This window comes from Durio zibethinus, chromosome 18 (assembly GCF_047325235.1).
Source record: "Durio zibethinus cultivar Kanyao isolate XHJ-2024 chromosome 18, ASM4732523v1, whole genome shotgun sequence".
In the NCBI taxonomy this organism is placed as follows: Eukaryota; Viridiplantae; Streptophyta; class Magnoliopsida; order Malvales; family Malvaceae; genus Durio; species Durio zibethinus.
Window position 1 is genome coordinate 17,991,163 of NC_143179.1, and position 23,790 is coordinate 18,014,952.

A 23,790-nucleotide genomic window follows, 5' to 3' on the forward strand; every position below is an offset into this window, starting at 1 on the left:
CTTATTCACCACTTTGGCCTATCTATTGGATTGGGAGTGGGTAACTAATGTGAATTTCAAGTCGATATAGAGGTTTAAACATCACTCCTTGAATCTCAGATTTTTAAATTATTTATCATTATTTGTTGTTATAGATTGAGGTAAGTTGAATTTATAGACTATATTCTTCTACATAAATTTTTCCACTTAGACCTTTATAGTAGTGGCCAAGGCTTCAGCTTCAAGCTATTTCATGAAGTAATCTACTATTACTAAGATAAATATCCTCTGACTCATGGCCGAGGTGAATGGTTCGAGGATATCTATTTCCCACTACATGAAGGGCCATGGGCTGATGATAGGGTTATGCTTGGTCGATGAGAGATGTTACACGTGAGTAAACCTCTTACACATATCACATCTCTTTATTAGTTTGGTTGCATCCTTTCTTATAGTGGGCCAATAATAATCTTGCTTAAGCACTTTGTAGGTTAATAGTCAATATCTAAGGTGGCTTCCATATTTTCTTTCATGAATTTCTTGCAGGACGTAATTTACTTTTTATTCGTCTTAAACAAGGCAGACTAAAAAATCTTTTACATAATTTTCTCTTAATCATCGTATATCGAAGAGCTTTTCTCATCAATACTTTAGCTCAGATTTTATCGTCGAATAGTATTCTTGTAGTTAGATACAATTTGATCAATGTCATCTAGATTTTTTTTCTATGATCCATCTTATGAGCTTATCCTTGGTACTTTATGTGTCAACTCTTCTACCAAGACTTGGTTTGAACTTTTTATTGTTATTTATAAGGCCAACTCAGATAAGAAGTTTGCAAGCAAATTTTTCGACGTCAATATTTTTTTTACCTCAACCACTAAGGCTAACACTTTATCTAGGTATTATCGAATTTCATCTTTTCGAGCTTTGAACTCTTTATTTATTTGACTGACCATTAGTTAAGAGTCATTATACGTGATTATATATTAGACATTCAGCTTAGTTGCCAATCTTAAACCAGTTATCAATTCTTTATACTCTACCTCATTGTTAGATACTTTGAACTTAATTCTTAAGATGTATGGATACTATAGTCTTTTCGAGCTGTTTGGAATAAGGCTAGCTCCTCTGTTGTGGTTCATGGCTAATCAATCAACATAAAGCTTTCAATTTTTCTTATCCAAAGTTTTCATTTTTTTCTCGAGTTATCTTTTTAGATAGGCTGAAGTGAGCTCTACAATGAAGTCTGCTAGCACTTGAGATTTTAAAGCCAACTTGGGTAGTATATGTAGGTTGAACTCATTAAGCTTTATTGCTTTTTTAATTAGCTTTCCTAACATTTTTAACTTCTGTAAGACCTATCTCAGTGGTTGGTCGATTAGCATATGGATAGCGTGGGCTTAAAAATATGGCCTGAGTTTTCTGGCCAAAGTAACAACTACATAAACTAGTTTTTTTATGCTACTGTAGTTAATTGCTAGCCTTGTCAATACCTTACTCACAAAATAGATCAGTCTTTATTTTTTTTTCTTTTCAGATCAAGATCGAACTAATAACCTAGTTAGTAATGGCCATGTACAAGTACAAGATATTGTCAAATTTTAGCTTAGACAGAATAGGTGGAGAGAATAAGAACTCTTTAAGTTTTTCAAAGGCTTTTTGACACTAAAAAGTCTATCTAAAATTAAAAATATTTTTAAAAATTTTAAAGAATGGCAGACATCGTTTTGTCGACCTGAACATGAATCAGTTTAGGATAACTATTTTGCCAGTTAACTTCTATATTTTTTTTATCAAGATCAATGCTTTTATGTTAAAAATTGCCTTAACCTCTTTTGAGTTTACCTCTATCCCCTTTTGATTAATCATGTAATCAAAAAACTTACCCGACGTGACCCTAAAAACATATTTGCTCGGATTAAGCTTTATTTTATACTTTTTTAAAGTGTTAAAGGTCTTTTTGAGGTCTTCTAGGTGCTTGGTCAAGCTCTTATTTTTGAGTATCACGTTATCTACATATACTTTTATCTTGCAACTAGTCTAATTTTTAAACACCTTATTTACTAGCCTACCTTAAGCCTCATTTTATACTTTCTTAAGGTGTTAAAGTTTTTTCTAAGGTTTTCTAAGTGTTCGATCAAGCTCTTACTTTTTATTATTATATCATCCACATATTTTTTCATGTTATGGTCAATCTAATTTTTAAACACTTTGTTTACCAACCTTTGGTAAGTCGCTTCTGTATTTTTCAATCCAAAGAACATTACTTTGTATCAGTAAAAGCATTTCTCGATTATAAAAGCTATCTTTTTCTCATCATCATTAGCATTTGGATTTGATTTAAGCATCCCTAAAGCTAAAAAAGTTATGCTCGATACTATCATCAATCAGTTGATCTATGCTAGAGAAAAAAATGCTATCTTTTAGGCATACTTTGTTTAGGTCGATAAAGTCAACACATATCTTTCATTTTTTACTGTGTCTTTTGACCATGACTACGTTGGCTATCCATTCAAAATAATATACCTCTATTATAAAGTCTGCTTGCAGGAATCTGTCGACCTCATCCACGATGGCTTTTTATCTTTCTAAGGCAAAGGTTTTTTTCTTTTTTTTGAACTGGTTTTACCTTGGCATTAGTATGAAGCGTGTGGACCATTAATTCAACATCAATTTCAAGCATATCGAATGGTGTTCAGAAGAATAGGTCAGTATTATCTCTCAAATGTTGAATTAACTAATCCTTATGTTAAAGTTTGGTTTCGATTTGCATATATTTTTCAAGGACACTATCCTAGAATGAAATTGTTACGAAATCCTCAATTGACTTAGGACAATTTTCATCTAAGTTTAATCTTTGACCAATTATTTCTTTTTGTTTGGTTAGCTCAAGACCATTTCCTATGAAAACATATCTTGACGTGATGATCAGTATGTTGTTGATGACTTATTGAATATATATGTAGTGAAATTGGTACATATTCTTCATTTCATACTATATTTTAGCTGGCATATTAGTTCAATCTAAATAACATATTGTTGTTCACATCGGTTTAAGAGCTCAATTGTCTTTAAAGTTACCTAAAAAAATTCAAAAAATAAAATAAAAATTTTTTTGTTAAAGTTTAAGAGCTCAAAAAGGCTTAAAAGTGCACTTTTGTCAAGTCAATTTTATGTTCTATGTTCTTATTCATGGCTTCTTGTTTCTTATCAATTTTTACTAATTACCTTTCTTTCGTGTTTTTTGTCTCGATTTCGATCGAATTAAGATTCTAGTTTTTAGTCTTCTTTTTATTATTGTGATATAACACTGTTGTGCCATAGACTAGTCTCTTCTAATCTCTCTAACCCTATTCAGTATTGAAAATTTTACTTTTAGATAAAGAGCTGAACCTATAAGCTATATAACAAACTGGCTGGTCGACCCAATATTTGGTTATAGGCTGATAAGACATTGATGACCATAAATTTTATAATTGAGGTGATAGTCTTTAATTCTATCCCCAAAAGATCGATAGCATGATTGTTTCTTTCATTGATACTTGTTCATTCCTAAATCTTATTAGTGTCATGGTGATCGATTGTAGCTTGTCTTCACTTATTCTCATTTTTTTATGGTACCGTAGTACATAACATTGGTCGAGCTCCCATTATCAAATAAAATTCTCTTGACTCTATAGCTGTACACTACGACCATGATTACTATGACATCAACATATGGGTACAGGATTCTTTCAAGATTTTTTAAACTGAATGAGATAGGCTTATCTTTTTAATCTTTTTTCTATTTATCTAGGTGTTTACTGTTATGACCATGCTTGAATTGAATTTTGTTTTAGCCAAGGTGGAGCTACCTTTAATGATTATATTAATCACCTCGATGATTGACCTATTGTTATCAATTTGAATCTTTTCCTAAATTGGCTTTTCTCTTTAATTTTTTTTTTCATTTTTTGACCTTTTCTCTCTGTCTCAAGTAGGCTCTCTTCAATCTTGTTTATAGTTTATTCTAGGTTGGCCCTATCTTTATTGCTCTACAAACCTTCACAACTAACCTTTTCTGATTAGAGATCCAATCTCATTTTTCAAGTTAACGTAATCTTCAGTATTATGGCCTATATCCTTATGAAAGGCATATCTTTTGGTTAGATCTCTCCTTATGTTCTGTCTTAGTGGCTTCAACCATTTAAAGTTGGGATTTTTTTTAAATTCACATTAGCATTCTCTATTGGGAAATATTCAATGCAATGTAGTTTATTTCTTCATTTGAACTTTTAGCCTCATGTCATCTTTTTTTTTTAGAAGGATTATAAAAATTCTTACATTTTCTACGACCAAAAAGGGGGAATGAGCTTTTCTCACCTTAACTGTTAAGAAAAAGGGATGAGCCTCTTTCACCTTGATTATTTCTCATTGTAGCTTCAAATTTATATATTTTTCAGTTACCAGTAAGACATCAGCCAAAGTTTTAGGTGGTTCTAATAATAATGTTAACTTTAGATGATACTCTTTGTTGTTGAGTCCATTTGTCAGGGTTGCTACAATAGCTATTTGCTCTAAGTTTTTAACCTACAAAGCTTCCATGTTACAATGCCTGATATGGCTCTTTAAAAATTTATTATGACCTTAATGAATCGATATCAGACTTAAAGTTATCTTCTTCAATCTTTAGCTACTTACAAATTGAGACAAAAAAGAATAGCTGATATCTTTGAATGTCGTAATTGACCTTGACTCTAAACTGTTGTACCAAAATTAAAGCTACGCCCTTTAGAATGGTAGCAAGGCCTTTGCACATCAGGGCTTTCTTTGCACCCTGCATCATTATGTTGTCCTATAAAGTTTCAAATAATCAAAAAGGTCAAAAGTACCATTATAAATTTTCAAGGTTGGCATTTTAAACCTCTTAAAAAGCATGGCTCTATCAATTTCTTCATGAAGGGTGATGTCTCTAAAAACTTAAGCTCATCCTCAAATGCCACTACTTTTGTATTTAGCTCTTTCTCTATGGCCTACATCTGAGCTTCTAAGTCTTATTTGGTTAGGGTTCAAAGTTTGTCTATTTGAATTTTTGGGTTGTAATATTGTCAAATTGTGACAAAGGTAATGACGAACTAGAATATTATGCTTCTTTTCTTTAGAGGCTGAGGAGGCTTCTAACTTCTCATGACTTGATTGTCTTACTATGGTTCTTCGGTCATGGGTGATTAGGTCAGGCACTTTTAAAGCTCATGGTGGGGTTATGGTCTGCAACATTTGTTTAAGAGCCTAGATCTGCTAGGTCAAGGCCTAAAATTATTTCATGGTTGAGCCTGTTTGTGGTAAGAGAGGTAATTCTGAGTGTTGACTATTATGTGTTTTTATTCCGGTTAGGATGGCCAACTTTCCTTCCTATAAGATTTTTCTTTTGGTGGCATCGTTTCATGCTTAGCTAGTAAATGAAAAATGACCCCTACCTGGTATGCCAAATGCTTGTGCCAAGTTCTGATATCAGGTTATTCTTGAAAAAACAAAAAAAAAAATGGTGAGAGGTAAAGGCAAGGGTTGTTCCCTGTGTTTACACTCCGACACACAAGTAAGAATATATGACATCGAAAAAAGAATAATGAGGAGAAATATGAGTAGTATGAACTTACATTCATAGTATCTGGTCTTTCATATTTATAGATAAGTAATAGGGAACTATTATGGGACAACAAGGATAGTGCCAGCTGATTTGACACTAGATGTATCAAATCGACCTGACATGTCAGATTGGCACAAATGTCAAAATTATCCCTAATTGTCTGCTGAAGGCATCTAATAGGAAAAAAAGATTACTATGCCTTTTTAACCACTAAATGCCCTTAACAAAAAGAGAATTCATGAACAAGTTTGTAGTCGTATACATAAAAGAAAAACAAGAAATGCGTTATTCCTATTGACCTATTAGATAAAAAATGAATGTCATTATAGCATATGTGAACCAAATTGAAGCGCTTTCTTTTTTTTCTAATGAAAAGATTTTTTTTTTTTCGTTAAACAAAAGGAAGACCTTGGCTTGAACTTTATTGGTCAAATTATACCATAGTTTTTTTGTATGAGGAATTCTACTTACACTTCATTTATTACTTTATATATCCCACTTTTAAATACAGCTCAAATTCAAATATTAGTTTTCTATTTTTACTAATACATCCCCATTCTTCATTTTATATTTTTCATTCTTACATTTTCTCTCTTCACTTTTCAAAAATTGAGATTCTCAAAAATGAATATTAGAAAAGTTTTAAGGTTTTTCGAGAATGGATTTTGAGAATCTTTAAGGATACCAAAGAAGTCTTAAAACTTTTCAAATATCCATTTTTGAGAAACCTTAAGTCTTTTCAAAAATCCATTTCCTAGAAGTCTTAAAGCTTTTCGAATACTCATTTTCAAAAAGCTTGATTTCACTTTTGAAAGTGGATTTCTTATCTTTAACCATTGGAAACCTTGACCATGCAGACATGAACTATTAAAAAATGACTTAATTGAAAATATACGCATTTATGAACCCATTTACTTGATTATGTATATGAATGGAACTAAAATCAATGTTCTCAAGTATGCATGACACTAACTTGTTTTTTTTTTCTTGAGACTCTAAAAAACCAAAAACATAATTTTTTGGTTTTTTGATTTTCTAGTTTGCATGGGCAAAAAGGTGTCTTACTTTTTTGGTCTCAAGACAAGAACACATTTATGCCCATGCATGCTTGAGAACTAACATATCTCTTTCATTCGTACATATGATCAAGTAAGAATAGACACATCGATGACTCGATCCTCCCACCCATACTTGCTCGAGAACTTGTTTCCAATATTCCCACATTTGTATTATTTATTTTAAGATTAAATATATTTATTTTATTTATTTTATTTTATTATCTTTAATAAAATTATTTTGTTTATTTTATTTATGTTAAAATTAAATGTATTATTTATTTTAATATTAAATGTATTTATATATTTTGAAAATTGAATTTTTGAAAATATAATGTAAATTTCGAAAATGGATTTTTAAGAATGCAACATAATTTTTGAAAATCCATTTCCAAAAATGCATTTACATTCTAAAAAATCCAGTTTCAAGAATGCAATATAATTCTCTCCATCATTGTATTCAAAAGAAGAAAAAGTGTTAGTGTATAAGTTATTGAGAATGTTTTTTTCATTTACTAAAGGCTAAAATTGATATTTGCTATGTGGATATTTTTTAAAAAAATTTTAGGAGGTTTATAGAGAATATTTTGTGGTATATTTAGAACACCCATTTTGTATTATATAAAATTTTGAAAGGTGGTTCTAAATACATTTTTATTTTTTTATATTTTTTAAATAAAATTATTTAATTTTTTTATCTCAATTTTAAAGTTTTTAGATATGCATTTACAATATAATTTATTGAAAATACATATCCAGTAACTTATCAAAAATATATATTCAAAAACTTTTTAAAAAGCTACATTTAAGTTTGAAAATAAAAAATCAATTGAAAAAAAATATATTATAAAAATTTTAAAGCTTCCCAATATATAAATCCCAAAACTTTTAAAAGTTTTATATGTAAAATCAAAAGCTTAAAAATGAAAAAGGTATTAAAGGAAAAAATAATTAAATAATTTCATTTAAAATGATTTTTAAAAAAATTGAAAAGTAAAAATAAAATGTGAATAGAATCTCTCAAATTTAAAATTTAATCCCTATTATAATTCATAAAAATTTAATTTTTGTTAATTTGATAATTTCAATCCAATAATCAAGAATGTTTTTATCATTAAAAATGTTGGGATAAATTTCAACATAAATTACTTGACTTATAACCAAATCCATTCATGTCACTAAAATTTGTTAAATATATCAAAATTAATTATCATAATAAACTCTATCCAAATTTTAACCAAAAAAAAAATTGATTGTCATGTCATTAGTCACATTATTTATCACATCTACTAACTAAACTAATATAATTTCATAAAAGATCATTGAACTTTCATTTAATTATCAAGTAGATCATTGAACTTTAATGTGTCACTAAAAAATCATTAAAATTTGTTAAATATATCAAATGTGATCATTTTAATAGATTTTATCTAAAATAAAAATTAGATAAATATTAAATAAAAGAAATTTTCTTTAACTTTAATTAAATCATTATTTATTAGATATTTATACCCTTTAACATAAATAAAAGTATTTAAATATTATAGTAATTTTTTAGAGACAAATTAAAACTCAAATGACTTAATAAAAATTGAAAGAAAGTTTAATAATTTTTCATGAAATTATAAATGTTTAATTAACTGATGTGAGATGATATGATAAATGACACAATAGCCATGTCTTTTTCTATTAAATTCTGAATAAAATCTAATGTAATCAATTTTAATATACTTAACAAATTTTAATAACTTGAACGAAAACAAATCAAAATTCAACCTAAATGAGATTTAACGTAAGCTTTAATGATAACGTGGTGGTTAATTTTGTTGACAAAATATTTTGATTGATTTGTATTGTTGCTTATGATGATGTGTATTCAGTGAAATTACAAGTGGCATAACTTTCTCATCACAATATTTTTAAAAAAAATTTCCAAAAAAATAATAATTAAACTTTTAAACTTCTTAAAATACCAATTAACTAAAAAACTCTGAAATCTAAAAAAACTAAAGAATAAACGATCCTAATTTCTTAAATTTCTTTCTGCTAAACTTGCCAGAACAAAAGAACCCTGATTCCCAAAACCTTGAATCCTAATCGAAAATCGGAAATTGTCAATTGGAAACTGGAAACCTTGAACCCTTGGATCCTCCCTTCCGCCCATTACTCAACGAGGATGCCAATGCAAATGCACTAACACGACCACCTCTTCCTCATCTGCAAGAACCCTTGCTCCTACGGAATCCCATCTGTTTCTTTGTTATGTATGAGAGATTAGTTATGCTGAGTCAGATGTTGGAGCAATATAAGGAGGAGAATAGTAGATGTCAACGATCATTCATTTTTTATTGATGAAATACAAGAAATACTAAAACTTCCTTCCTCATTCTCTCTATGCTTCTCTTACTCTTATTTGATTTTTACAGTTTTTCTTCAGTAAACAGACAGCTTGCATCATTTGGTATCTAAGCTACTAGTTCTGCCCATGGCGGACGGAATCACGACGAGGTTACAAAGGGAGCTGGGCCAACTATAGGCGGAGGTTGGCAAGATTGACAACAAGATGGAAGTGGCCACGGCGCGCATACAAGAGCAGCTGAGTAACGAACTGCGCAAAAAGATGGGAAAAATGGCGGCTGAGATGGTGGAGTTGAAAAAAATGTTCAATCAATTTGCTTCAAGGTTTGAAGAGTCTTCTAAAGAAGCTGAAATGGTTAAGTTAGAAGAAGTATTTTCTTCATTAGGTAAACAGAAGGAGACCATGGACGTGAGTGGGATTAAACAGATGGTGACGAGAGTGGAACCGAAGGTGAGTACAGGGCCACATACTAAGTACTCTAAGATAGAGTATCCAGGATTTAATGGAGGAGACTTCAGAGGTTGGTTGCTCAAAATAGAGCAATTCTTTGAGGCAGATTAGACCAATGAGCTGGATAAAATAAGGATTGTAATGATGCATCTTGGTGGAAAGTCCCTCCAATGGCACCAGCACTACATGAAAAACAGAGATAAGGTTACTGAAGTTGTTTAGTATGAATACATAGCTGAAATAAGATCTAGGTTCGATAAGAATGAATTTTCTGATTCGATGTTTGAGCTCGCTAGCCTTAAGCAGACTAACATAGTTGAGGAATATTATGATGAATTTGAAGGGTTGTTGAACATGATCCAAATTTCTGATGAACATGCTCTTAGCATTTTCATCAGTAACTTAAACCCAGACATTTCCAAACCAGTTAGAATGTTTTACCCAAAAAACCTAACCCATGCCTATAACCTTGCCAAACAAATGGAGTCTCTTATCTTTAATTTACCCGGAAAACCTTCAGTACCTTATAAAAACCTTTCCACAGCTTTTCTCTCACAGCCCTATGCAGCACATCTCACTGATCCAGCAACTTACGCTTACTACTTACCCCTAAAACTTCCTTCTTGACTCATAACTCCCCACTCAAATATTCTACTCCTATAAATACTTACAAGGCCCCAAATATCAAACCTGACAGCAGCCAACTCAAAGGCAACAAGTTACCTACTAAGAAGGAACGGGATGACAGGAGAAATAAGGGGTTGTGTATATGGTGCAGAGTTAAATTTGTTCTAGGCCATAGGTGTATGAGGTCATAGTTATACCAGCTACTGGTTGATGAAAGTGCTGATTCAACTAATGAGGTAGATGAGTTTTCAAATTGTCTAGAATTTTTGGAAGAACTAATGCTGAAAAGGCTGAAGGATTACACCGACCCACCGTTTCTTTACATGCCTTAATTGGTATTGCTGGTCCTCAAACTATGAGGATTCAGGGAAAGATAAAAAAATTAGCTAGTGGTGATTTTGGTAGACTGGGGCAGCACTCACAATTTCCTAGATCAGAATGTGGCAAAGAAGTTAGGTTGTAAGGCTACAGTAGTGGAAGGAATCCAAGTTACTGTAGCTAATAGGGATTAATTGATAGCGAAGCAATTTTGCAAGGGACTTCAATGGCAAGCTCAGGGACTACTACAATGCACCGATTTCCTCATTTTACCACTTATGGGGTGTGACATGGTGCTCGGGATACAATGGCTGAGAACTTTAAGCCCTATCATATGGAACTTCAAACACCTAACTATGCAGTTTGAATTAGAAGCTGGTTGGTATACTCTACAAAGGTTAGAAGCTGGTAAAATTCGAATGGTGTCCAACAAGCAAATAGCTAAGATGAACTTAGCCGGTAATAGTACTTGTTTGTTAATGTTAACAGGTGTTCACTCGACTCCAGCAGTAGCATATAGAAACAAAGAACGGGATACAGCTTCACTACCAGAAGAGTTGCAAGAACTACTTTCCAGGTTTGCTGCAGTTTTTAAGATACCAAAAGGGTTGCCTCTAAAAAGATTTCACAATTATAAGATTCCACTTAAGGATAAGACACAAGCTATTCGGTTGAGACCTTACAGATATCCAGTTATTCAGAATACTAAAATTGAAAGGTTGGTATATGAGATGAAAGAAGCAGGGATCATCAGGGATAGTATCAGTTCCTTTGCATTACCTATAGTTCTAGTCAAGAAGAAAGATGGCTCCTAGCGATTATGTGTTGACTACAGACAGCTCAACAAGTTTACAATAAAGGATAAATTTCCAATTCCTTTGGTGGATAAACTTTTGGATGAATTGACTGGTGCTAGTTGGTTTGCTACAAAACTGCTTTTAAGGCCTATCATGGACACTATGAATTTCTGGTAATGCCCTTTGGTTTCACTGATGGCCTTTCCACTTTTTAGAGTCTTATGAACAGCATGTTTCAGTCCTATTTAAGGAAGTTTGTGCTTTGTTTTATGATATTCTAGTTTATTCTGTCAATTGGGAGAACCATTTGCTGCATTTATAATTGGTGTTCGAAATATTAGAGGAGAGTCAGCTTTATGTAAAGCTGTCTAAAGGTGAATTTTGTGCTTTAGAAATTGAATACTTAAGGCATGTTATAAGCAGGCAAGAGGTGGAAAGAAGGTTGTTAGCGTGAAAAACTGGCCAGTCCCACAAAATGTTAAGGAGTTAAGGGGTTTTTGGGATTGACAGGCTACTATAGAAGGTTTGTGAAAGACTATGGTGCTATTGCTAAACCATTGACTGAATTACTGAAAAAGAATGCCTTTGCGTGGAATGAGGCGGCCACTACTACATTTGAAAAGCTTAAACAAGCTATGGTAACTGCTCTTGTTTTAGCTCTCCCAAATTTCAACTCTACCTTTGTTGTAGAGTCAGATGCTTCTAAAATAGGCATTGAAGTTGTGCTTAGTCAGAAAGGTAGACCGGTAGCTGACTTCAGCAAGGCACTCTCCCCTAAGCATCAGTTGCTTTCAGTCTATGAGAAGGAAATGTTGGCTGTCTTGAAAGCTGTCAAGAAATGGAACTCCTATCTAATGGCAGGCATTTTCAAATTAAAATTGATCATCACAGTCTTAAATTCTTGCTTGATCAGGAAATTAACACTCCGGCTCAACATGTATGGGTGACTTGAATGATGGGTTACGATTTTGAGGTGATTTTTAGAAAAGAAGCTAGCAATAAAGTGGCGGATGCATTGTTAAGAAAGCCTACAGCCCAGCTTTGTGCTATCACTGTGATTAACAGTGATCTTATGACTAGAATCAAACATTCTTGGGTAGAAAACTCTACTATGGTTAGATTGATCCACAAGGCGCAGCATGATCAGAACAGCAAGTATACCTGGCAACATGGTCAGTTGAGCAAGAAAGGCAAATTGGTGATTGGTGCAAATGCTAAACTAAGGATGGATTTACTTAAGTATTTCCACAACTCAACAACCGGGGGGCATTCGGTTATTGAGGTGACTATGAAGAGAATGTCCGGTGTGGTTTATTGGAAGGGCATGAAGAAAGAAATTAGACGGTTTGCTTGACAGTGTTCTATTTGTCAACAATATGAACCAGACAATGCTGTAACTCCGGGACTGTTACAACCATTACCAGTACCGGAGAAAATTTGGACTGATATATCCATGGATTTCATAGAAGGGTTGCCAAAATCTTGTGGTAAGAAGGTAATTATGGTGGTGGTAAATAGATTGTGCAAATATGCTCATTTTATTGCTCTCTCTCATCCCTACTCAGCGACTACTGTTTCGCAGTCTTATCTGGACAATGTTTACAAGTTACATGGAGTTCCAAATAGCGTTGTATCTGATAGGGATCGAGTTTTCACTAGTCTATTTTGGCAAGAGCTGTTTAAATTATTGGGTACTGAGCTAAAACTATCTTCCTCTTATCATCCTTAAATCGATGGCCAGTCAAAGGTGGTTAACAAATGTCTTGAAGCTTATCTTAGATGTATGACAAGGGAAAGGCCAAAGGACTGGTCTAAATGGATTCCACTGGCTGAGTGGTGGTATAACACCGGCCATCATTCTTCAATTCAGACTACTCCCTATGAAGTAGTATATGAACAGCCTGTACCAATACATATGCCTTATTTGCCAGGAGACTCTAAGGTGGGTGAGGTAAACAGGAGTTTAGAGGCCCAAAAGGTAACTATCCAACTTTTGAAATTTCATTTGAATCAAGCCAAGAACAGAATGAAGCAATAGGCGGACCAGCACAGAACTGACAGACAACACCAAGTTGGAGATTATGTGTACGTAAAATTGCAACCCTACAAGCAACTATATGTTGTTAACAAGTCATGCCTTAAACTTTCTGCCAAGTATTTTGGTCCCTACAAGATAATAGCTAGGGTGGGTCTTGTAGCTTATAAGCTGGAATGACCCCCACAACTCGTACCCATCTTATGTTTCACATTTTTCAGCTGAAAAAGAATGTTGGTAAGGTACCTACACAGTTTTCACTTCCCTTACTTGATGCTGATGGTATATTAGCCAAAGAATCGATCGCTATTGTGGATAGACGTATGAATAAAAAAAAAAAAAGTAAGCTGGTGAAAGAGGTATTAGTGCAATGGAGTAATTGCTTTCCAGAAAATGCAAACTGGAAGCCTTTGTTTGGGTTGCAGAAAAAATTTCCCACTTTTAATCCTTTAAGTACAAGGATTTCTTAAGGGGGTGCTATGTTACAAGCCAGAATGAAAAGGTGGTGATGGACTAGTGTTTTTCGTAGGCGAAAAGTATATATCCAATCCAGTAAAGTCTTAGTATTTTGAATATTAGTTATATTTATTATTAACGTGAGTATATATCCAATCCAGTAAAGTCTTAGTATTTTGAATATTAGTTATATTACAGACCAGGTTTAGTAAGAGAAATTAGTTATGCTGAGTCAATTATTGTTGGAGAAATATAAGAATGAGAATATTGGAAGTTAGTCAATTGTTGTTGGAGAAATATAAGGATGAGATTATTGGATGTTAACGATTATTCATTTTTTATTGATGAAATACCAAAACTTCCTTCCTCATTCTCTCTACTCTTCTCTTACTCTTATTTGATTTTGACAATTTTTCTTCACTAAACAATCAGTTTGCATCAATCCCTTCAGGTTTAATTTTTCAAAAAGGATAATTATCCCTTTAACTTTTTTTTTTTTGGTTAATTTTGAAACCAAAATGGTTTAATCTTTCCCTCATCCTTTTCCTCTTATCAATTTGTGTTCTTATTTGAATTTAAAAATATCAATCTTACCCATACGTATGAAAAACCCAATTGTTTACCCCAATGTGAATGAAAATGAATATTAAATTTTGAAAATGAAAATAAAAATAATTATAATTTTAAATTTTTTTATCAATTAAGAAAACATAGACAAAGTAATATAACATCTTACTCATATCCGTACATATGCCTTATATATTTAATAAATAAATTTTTATTAAATAATATAAATTTTTATTTTAGATTAATTAAAATTAATATATTTTTATTTAAAAATATATATTTATAAAAAATTACATAAATGTATAAAATTAAAATTAAAAAAATTAATTTTTACTTTTTAAAAGAAACTATGAATATGATCTATATATATATATATATATATATATAAATATAAAATACCCACGAAGATGAGATGAAAATAAATTTAAAATATTTTTGGATATGAATACGCGATAGATATAATATAAAAATGTGAGAATGATAATAGTGACTCCTTCAACTGCCTTGTACCCTATTCATTTTCATCCATTTTTTAATTCTAATCCCTCTTTCTCTATTAGTGTCACACATACATACATGTGTCCATATACGCGCGCGTATATAAATATATATATATATATATATATCTTTTTTTTTTAACAAGATTGACTTTAAAATAACCTTATCCCAAGATTGCATGCTGTCAACGAATATTTTCACGCTTCAACTCCAGTGAATGAAAGTTACATCGTTACTCTTCTGTATGTACTACATCACTCTGTTCAATGGGATTCTTTTGCTCTGCTGAGCAACCCTTTCTTCAGGAGAAATTACTTGTGGCATTGTCATACCTCCGGAAACAATGATCTCTGCACATATAAAACAATGAAAATACATAGTTAAAGATTGTCTGTCTGAGGAGCAAGACTGACATTCACAGATTGTCCATGATTGGTGGACTTAAAGAAAAATGAAGCTTGACTACAACTGTACAAGACTACCAAGTTGTTTAAACAATGTCATGCGCTAAATTACAGTTACAACATACTATTACTAGATGCCATGTACACTGCCAAAAATCTAAAACCTATACTCTTCTTCCTTTTTTCCCCCCAATCAAGTGGATTCTTTTTCCCATAATTCAATTAAGCCTCATCTCAACCATATGGGTCAACTATACAAATCCTTTTCTATAGTTAAGCTCTTTCTGACATGTCCAAAGACAACAATAATAAGAAGAATCTTTGTTGGAAGATATAAACAGCATTCTTATTTAACTTTCTGTTAACAGCATTTTTTTATTAAAAATAGAGAAAGAGCCAGGATAACAAGGTAAGGAATTGCTCAGAAAATTAGAAAAAAAATACCTATGCCTTCTCGGATGGAGAGATTTGGCCTTGTGATCTCTTTGGAGTTCACCAGGAAGATATCACCAATGTATAGATGGTTTGTTGGGACATAAACACTGCATAGCTCTTCATCTTCGTTTTCTCTCTACAATACACAGTCAACAAGCAGAACCACTAAAGGACTTGCTGGGAAAAAGCAAAAATTCCTGAAAGGGGCATTCAGCTATTATATGCCTCAAAAACTATAACCAAGAGATGCAGTGTTCATTCAACTGGAATCTCATAAAATAAGTGGCATATTGTAATCATCCAAGTACAGTTAGGAAAACCATCCATTAAATGGACATTAAGTGTCTTCCATGATTTCCACCAACTGCGTCACATAGCAAACTAAATTGTCAGCCGTCAAGATACAAAGGGATGAAACATCTTCACTGGGGCTAGCAAATTATTAAATTGCAGGTTGTGCTGGAATTAATTAGTAATCACAATAAGGCAAGATTTTTATATTTTTAAGTGATTGAACACACACCCCAACCCACCCATCCATAAAAACACACAAACCCTCCCATACACCTGCACACACACAGACTGAATAAATTCTACCCATAAGAAATTGAGGTTCACAGTCTCTCTCACCATGATGGTGGCTCTGCTCTTCCACCTTACACAAAGGTTGCCTTTCGAAAATATGAGGATGTCCATGAGTCTATCCACACATTTCATTAAAGACAATCACAGTGTTAAGTTTATAAATCACAATACCTATTGGTCATAAAATGAAGTACATTTTATACATACAACTGTAAAGATTTTGGATTGACAATAAAGGTTTAAGGTCTTCCAAGTATGATAAATGTCAAACAATGTGGCTGCACTTTGATAAAACAAAAGTCCTTCCGCCAAAGAGATCTGTGCTTCATTTGTTGAAGTAAGGACAAATGGTCTGATTCGAGATTTCCTAAGAATTGACTTAGTGAAATCTCATATTTTTTATATCAGAAAAAGAAATGATCCGTCAGGTTTAGGATGATTTCGGATAATAGGTCAGATTGTACCAATAAAAATCCGTTTTATTCCATTTATTACAACGCAAGGATTCAACAATCATTTAGCCAAAATCATGGAACTATTCATATGCTTTTGAACAGAAATAAGGAATCCCAATCTTTGATAATTTTGTCATCATCTAATTGTTTTTGCATGGGTCCATTCAACAATGTAAAATCTCATATGACCAAATAGGACACTTGTCAACCTATTGTATTCTAAGAATATCCAAAGAAAGTGAACAAGGTTTACACTTTCAAGTTTCAAATTTGTTATTAAAGATTAGAAGCTGTCTTCACGGAGATAGATATCTTTCAGAATCCTAGGACATAAAATACAAACCTCCTTCTTAAAGGATCATTTAGAAAAATAAGCAAGCCATCACATAGATTGCCTTTGTCTCAATTTCAAGAACCAGCTAGAGAAAATGATATCATCAACTAACGTGATGAGGCAAATCTCTTTCCAATAGAGAATTACATAACCTAAGAGAACATAAAAAGCACCTAGTGGATAGGTCCAATAGACCTTTCCATGCCAATTTGTTTCGCAAAGCATATGAAGTCTTCTTTACCCTAAGAAAACTATTAATCAAAATTTTTTTCTTGTTAAATCAATTAGACAGCCATATAAGAGGCAACTTTACATTTTAAAAGCCCCTTGAATAATCCAAGATCACATGGGAAGCTTAAATAGATACATGGAAAAGCAGCATATATTGGCAAAACAAGAGATAAAATATTAAAAATAGTACCTGAAGGATGATAGTGGATGTGATAAAGCCAAATGCATATTCACCAACACGTGGGTGACGAATGATAGCCACCTCCTTAAATGCTGTCGTATTTTGATCTACAGGAATGGGGATAATATCAATGTATGTTTCAAGCAAAGTATCTAGTTGCCCAGCTTTTAAATGATATAACCATATTGTAAATGCTTCTTTGAAGGATAAGAATGGAGTATGGACCCTTGAACTACAAAACGCAGAAGCAGTATGAATATAATCACAAAATGTAAGACAGGAATAACTATAAATCAAATTCAGTCACTCATATATACAGCAGCTACCAAAATCTCTCTAAAATCCCTTGGATAACTAATTCAACATTTAACACAACAGGAAAAAGTGTCAATCTTTAAATTATAAATCCTCAAACATCATACATGCTGTAACAACAAATTATGGGTGCATTCTAAAATCCAAAAGCTCTTCTAAGAAAATTATAAACAGTATATTAACACAGGGGACTACTTCCATGCCAATAAAGCAGTGGAAGTACTCATGCAGATGCAAATCATCTATTATTGTAATTAATTAGGTGTAACCTGGAGATATAGCAGCACTTATTTGTTTCAAGGCTGAGTATATATGCCTAACAAAGGGCATTCGCTTAATAACCCATTCTCCCACTGAGAAAACAGCAGCTCCCATCCATGATGAAACAAAAACACCAATAAAAAGGACAAAAAGCAGAGATGTGATAAATCCCAGTCCTGTAAATAGTAATTACAGCTCAGACAACCATTGCTCAAGGCACAAAAATCAGTAAAGAGATCTGCATAAAATGAAAGAATGAGGAGAAAGAGAAGTTTTTCTTTGATGAAGCAGTATGTTTTGACATGTACCAAATAATAAACATTCCACATTGATTATAAAATTACAAACTAAAAAATTAGACAAATCATAAATGTTCTGATGATACTTCGAAAAAGGAAAAAAGATGTTACTTTTAAAACCCTCAGGCTGCTACTTCTAGCAGCAATGTTAATAACTGTGGAGATAAAAACCTTGATAGTGATCTTGAGTTCTATCCTTCCTCTTTATAGAACTTTATATGATTATCTGCTGATATCTTTTTTTTTTCTTTTTTGCAACAAACATATATATTGAATTATGAAGAAATTTTGGGATTTAACGACAATGAAGCATGGTTACCTAGTGATAATAGGAGACAAGCACTTGTAAACTTATTAATACTTGAAGACTCGACAAACATTGAAGCCATGAGTAATACAGTTGAAGTTACCAAATATGTCAATGCCAAGTCGTTCATATAATGGACTGAAGAAACTGTCAACAAACTGAATAAACCACCATGTAATGAAAAATGTAACTGCTACAGGAAAAAGGACCACACTGCAATTTTTTGCATGTCAACAAATTGTTACTTAATATATCACAAGAAACAATGGAGGACTGAGAACATTTTGGGAGATATCAAAGCTCAATACCATCCAGTCATGAACTTTTTTGAGACCCAACTCTGGAGAACAAAATAACAAGCCTGAAGAATCATTGAAACATAAATTTCAGACAAAAATAAAATTGAATTTATTTCTTTCATTATCAACACAAAAGTATGATTCTAAAAATTGCTTACATCGCTTCCATTCTTTCTAAGACTTCATTGAAACTAGCACATAATTATTCTTTTTTATTAGGTTCAAACATAAATTTTAAAACTAATAAAGTAGTCAAACTCTGAATCTTTTGTACTAATGTCTTGAAAATTAGAGTGCTTGAATTTCCATATAAATTATTTCAACATTAGAAAATGCACAAATTGAATAGAGATTATGTCACCAATAAACCCTGAACTATAGAGAAATGTTTAATGTAATACTTGAACTTTAAAAATCTCTAATGTGTTATTAGGAAGGTTGTTTTATCACACACATATTATCGCTTGGAGCTAACCACATTAGGGGTGAGTTTACATTAGTTAACAGATTTATAACTCATGTACCACATTAAAAATTTTTGAAGTTCAGGTATCACATTGAACATTTCAATACAGTTCATAGGTTATTTGTGACATTAACCCAATTAGATAAGCGCAAATTATTATCTTGGAAGCACTCCATTATATAGGTCATTCAAATTCTTAGAATGCGTTTGGACAAAGAATTTTAAAATTTCGAAGAAATTTGAATAAAAGCATTTTAAAATGCATCATTTCAAAATGCTAGCATTTATAATTATTTTGTTTGGATAAATATTTCTTCAAAAGAAATTTAGTTTATTAGAATTTGATGAGATAAAAAATAATTATGGAAAAAAATAATGATATTAAACTTAAAAAATATATATGTATAAATAAAATATGCAATATGGGCACATTAGATTTGTAAAAATATATAAATATTATTAATAATATAAAAATAACAATATATATTAGAGTTAAATAAAGTGATGTTTTTATTATTATTTTTAGTTCTGTATTTCATGATGGACCACGTGCAGTAAAGAGAGGGAGAGTTTAGAGGAATTTTGAAAGAAACACCTATTTAGGTGGAATTTCAAAAGGGAATTTAAGCACCTCAAACTCCCTCTTGAAATTCCATTTAAAATTTGAAATTCTCTATTATTTTTAGTCAAACAAGTAAATTCATTTTTGGACTTTTGAAAATCTTGATTGAAATGAAATCGCTCCTCCAAATTCCCCATTTAAACACACCCTTAGTACTTTGCTCAATCATTCAAATTCCAATCTGCAAACATTTATCCTAAGCACTTTCATCCTCCTAATATACTGTTGTTAATTAGTTTCCATATTCAAAGACACTAAAAACATTACCAGAGCATCAAGATTTCCCCTTGTTTAAACAGGACTCAAACCGCGGAGACAATTAAAAACAACAATTCTTCTGGATATAACTTGGAACTCAACCAGTTCATAGCAATTAAACACACTGAATAAGAAATTATGATTTGTTTAATAAAAAAAAGAGATTATGACAAACTTTAAGTGGTATTTGACTATTTTCACTTCCTACAATTTTCGAAGCTTCAATTACGATTGCATTTGGGTTAATAATTTTAACAGGAAGTCCAAGAACAAAGATCTGAAAACTCGGTGGCGAGAGATCGATAGTTTTGGGAAGTCCAAGGCTAAATTTAAAAGCGCATAATGCAAAAAAAAAAAAAAGAGGGGGGTAAAAAGGGGAAATGGACCTTGCGAGTCGAGGAATTGGGGGAGCTGGGTGGAGACTTAACCGGATCTTCCGGATCGACACCCCCATTTTCGGCTTGGCTGAGTGGAATCGACGTTGATTCTTTCTCTTCCGCCATCGCCCTTTCCTCTTCACTTTTTCTTGTCAGTGAGAGAACAAATCTGAACTGAGACTCCGGACAGAGCTGTTGGACGTTAGGATGTGAGAGAAAATAAAGGGATTTTGATTTTTTTTTTTTTTTTTAGAATGTTAGTACTTAGTAGTTTAATTTAATTTAGAAGCTTTGGACAATAATTACTATTTTTAGCTTCCAAATTTGAGTTGGAAACCATGTGACCTTCCCTTATGCCCTTAGCTCAAACGGGGTTCATTCGGAAATTCAAACCCTCCGATAAAAAGAAGCCCGAGATTCACTCTATCTAAATCCAAATTTTCTCACCAAATAAAAATTGTTTAAAATAAAAATAAAAGTTCAAATGGTCGAAATAAAAACTCACCTAAATTCGCATGGACTCCTCAAAACAACTAAACTCGAAATGTAAAGCTGCATAGAAATTAAATCGGATTTATAAATGGCTTTAAACTTGAACAATGCCCACCACCATCAAAGTGTATATAGCTAGCAGGTGATGTGCTTTTTAGTCCTAGGCTTCTCTGGTTGCTTGTTGAATCAGCCATTTGCCAAGAAGAAATATCATTGGCTTTGGCCCAAACATTCGAACCATAAATTATCTCTTCTATAAATGTATTTTTTTTTTTTTAAAGATTGAGTTGAATTATGAGTTTTGACCTATTGCAAACTTTAGACCTTCCAACGTGCGGGTTATCTGCTCAGCCGACGGATCTTGCTTGACTTCTAAGAGGAAAAGTCCGAAAAAACTACAAAATCCATCTTCAGGGTTTGGGATAATCTTATTTTATTGCAGAACCAAGTATGTTTAATAATATTGCTGGTCAACTCTGCAAAGCGCCGCATGAAGCATATTGTTTTTCTTTTAGCCTTTAGGTGATTTCTACGCTGATAGAATTGTAAATTATTAAATTCATGTCATTTGTGATAGATGCATCCATAAAGCTCTCGAATAAAATGTTCTAAGAAATAGTTTAACGATTAGAATTTAAGATTTTATTTTGAAAATTTAGAATTTAAATGTTAACATAATATAAATTAAATTAAATTTGTAAATCTAATATCATATGAATGAAATGAAATTTGTAAGATAAAAGAATAATTTTTTAGTGTGTAATTTAGTATTACTTATGTTGAAAGAAATAACATTTTTCATATTATATTGGTGAAAAAATGCATTCAAATTGGTGACAAGTGACGTAGGCAGATATGTGAATGGGTAGAGTATAGAAAGAATAGAGTGTTTTTCATTCTTATTTTTAGATTTTTATTTTATATACAATTTTATATTCATATCTAATTAATATTTTAAATTTATTTTTATTTTCATTTTCACGAATATTTAATGAATATAAGTAATTTTTATACCCATATCTTTTAAAAAAATAAAAATTATTTTTTTATTTTTTATATATTTAGATAATTTTTATAAATATTTTTTATTTTTTTAATAAAAATATATTAATTTAATTAATCTAAAATAATAATTTATATTATTTAATAAAAAATCTATTTAATAAATATATATAAATATATAAGATATGGGTACAAGATTGGTACTATATTATTTGTCCCTATTCATGTACCCAATAAAAATATTAAATCATATACATCTCAATTCTTATATTCATAATGTAATATTCATCATTATCTCAATTCAAATAAAAAGTTAAATTCTTTATTGAGTATATGAAAAATTAACATCCTTAACGCAAAAGGGATTATAGTCCAAGCAAACATGTTATATCACTATCAGGTTCACGCGTATTGACTTAGCATGCCCATCTTAATTATTATATTCATAATATAATACTTATCATCATTTTTATTTAAATAAAAAGTCCAATTCTCTATTAAGAATGTGAAAAATTGACATCCCTATAACAAAGGGAATAATCGTCCAAGCATACATATTATATCACCAACATATTTACACACAATGACTTAGCATACAAATTATATCGTTATCACACTTATGCGCATTTATCACGGGTCGAGACTTAAGTTTCGAACTCATGCGGCTCCGAGATCCGGACATTCATCCATTCGACGTCCCAAATTAACCTTCTTGCCACGATTCACACCCTTATGAGGTATTTTTCGTTTTAGCCCCCTGACCTCACGGTTTTGTCCTACAAAAAACGCCTCATAAGGCAGAGATTGTGTGAACCCTTTTATACCCCAGTGACCTTCCTATTATGTTCAATGTGAGATTCAGGACTCCCCCTTAGGTCCGTGACATTCTCCCTCACCAAATCTCGTGACGCCTTCGTCACGAAGGCCGGCCACCCTGCCTACCTCCCTCGAGGTGCTTGACGTGGATCGAACGATTTAAGGCTGGCTCTGATACCACTTGTCTCGGGTCAAAACTTAAGCTCCGAACCCGCGCGGCCGGGACCTGGGCATTCACCCATCCGATGTCCCAAATCAGCCTTCTTACCACGGTTCACATCCTTGTGAGATATTATCCATTTTGGTCTCCTTGCCTCACGGTTTTATCCTACAAAAGGCGCCTCACAAGGCGGAGATGGTGTGAACCCTTTTATACTCCAGTGACCCTCCTATTATGTTTGATGTGGGATTCAAGACTCCCCCTTGAGTCCGTGACACATTGACTTAGCACCACAATGGTGAAAAGGCAAAGAACGTGGAAAGCATTGAGGAGCCATAACCAAAAGACTATTGTCTTGATAAAATAATTAACAATTTAAAATATAATATCATAATATGATATAAAAAAATTTAAAAATAATATGATTTAAAATTTCAGTAATAATTATATATAAATTTAACAAAATTAAAAATATATATTTTATATTTTCGTGTTCGCATAAATTGTAACACATAATTTTTATATAAAAAATAATACAAATACATAAATTTTAGTATTTTTCACAATACAAATATATAAATAATTACGTCTAATTATATTCACACATGTACAAACGTATTTATTAAGAAAAAAATATAAATTCCAAATATTTTATCCTACTTTTTTGAAAATATAAATTTTAAAGAAAATAAAAAAATACAAATTTACATCCATATTAATG

General features: G+C 31.9%; 1 protein-coding gene across 3 annotated transcripts; it reads right to left on the reverse strand.

The window, feature by feature from the left end:
• Positions 1–14,704: 14,704 nt before the first annotated feature.
• On the reverse strand, positions 14,705–21,317 carry LOC111299808 (protein LIKE COV 2-like). 3 transcript variants are annotated; one of them, XM_089747774.1, is made up of 8 exons: positions 21,105–21,317; positions 20,609–20,773; positions 18,886–18,938; positions 18,681–18,790; positions 17,980–18,147; positions 17,405–17,502; positions 15,619–15,745; positions 14,705–15,120 (listed from the first exon to the last, which is right to left on the reverse strand). In XM_089747774.1, exons 2-8 carry the CDS (start codon positions 20,723–20,725, stop codon positions 15,020–15,022), a joined length of 774 nt encoding a protein of 257 aa, XP_089603900.1. In that variant the 5' UTR covers positions 20,726–20,773; positions 21,105–21,317; the 3' UTR covers positions 14,705–15,019. The 3 variants fall into 3 exon arrangements, with proteins under 3 accessions (XP_089603900.1, XP_089603899.1, XP_022750998.1); XM_089747773.1 differs by having other exon boundaries at positions 20,609–20,791; positions 21,105–21,316; XM_022895263.2 differs by having other exon boundaries at positions 20,609–20,791; positions 21,192–21,312.
• Between the last annotated feature and the right edge of the window lie 2,473 nt (positions 21,318–23,790).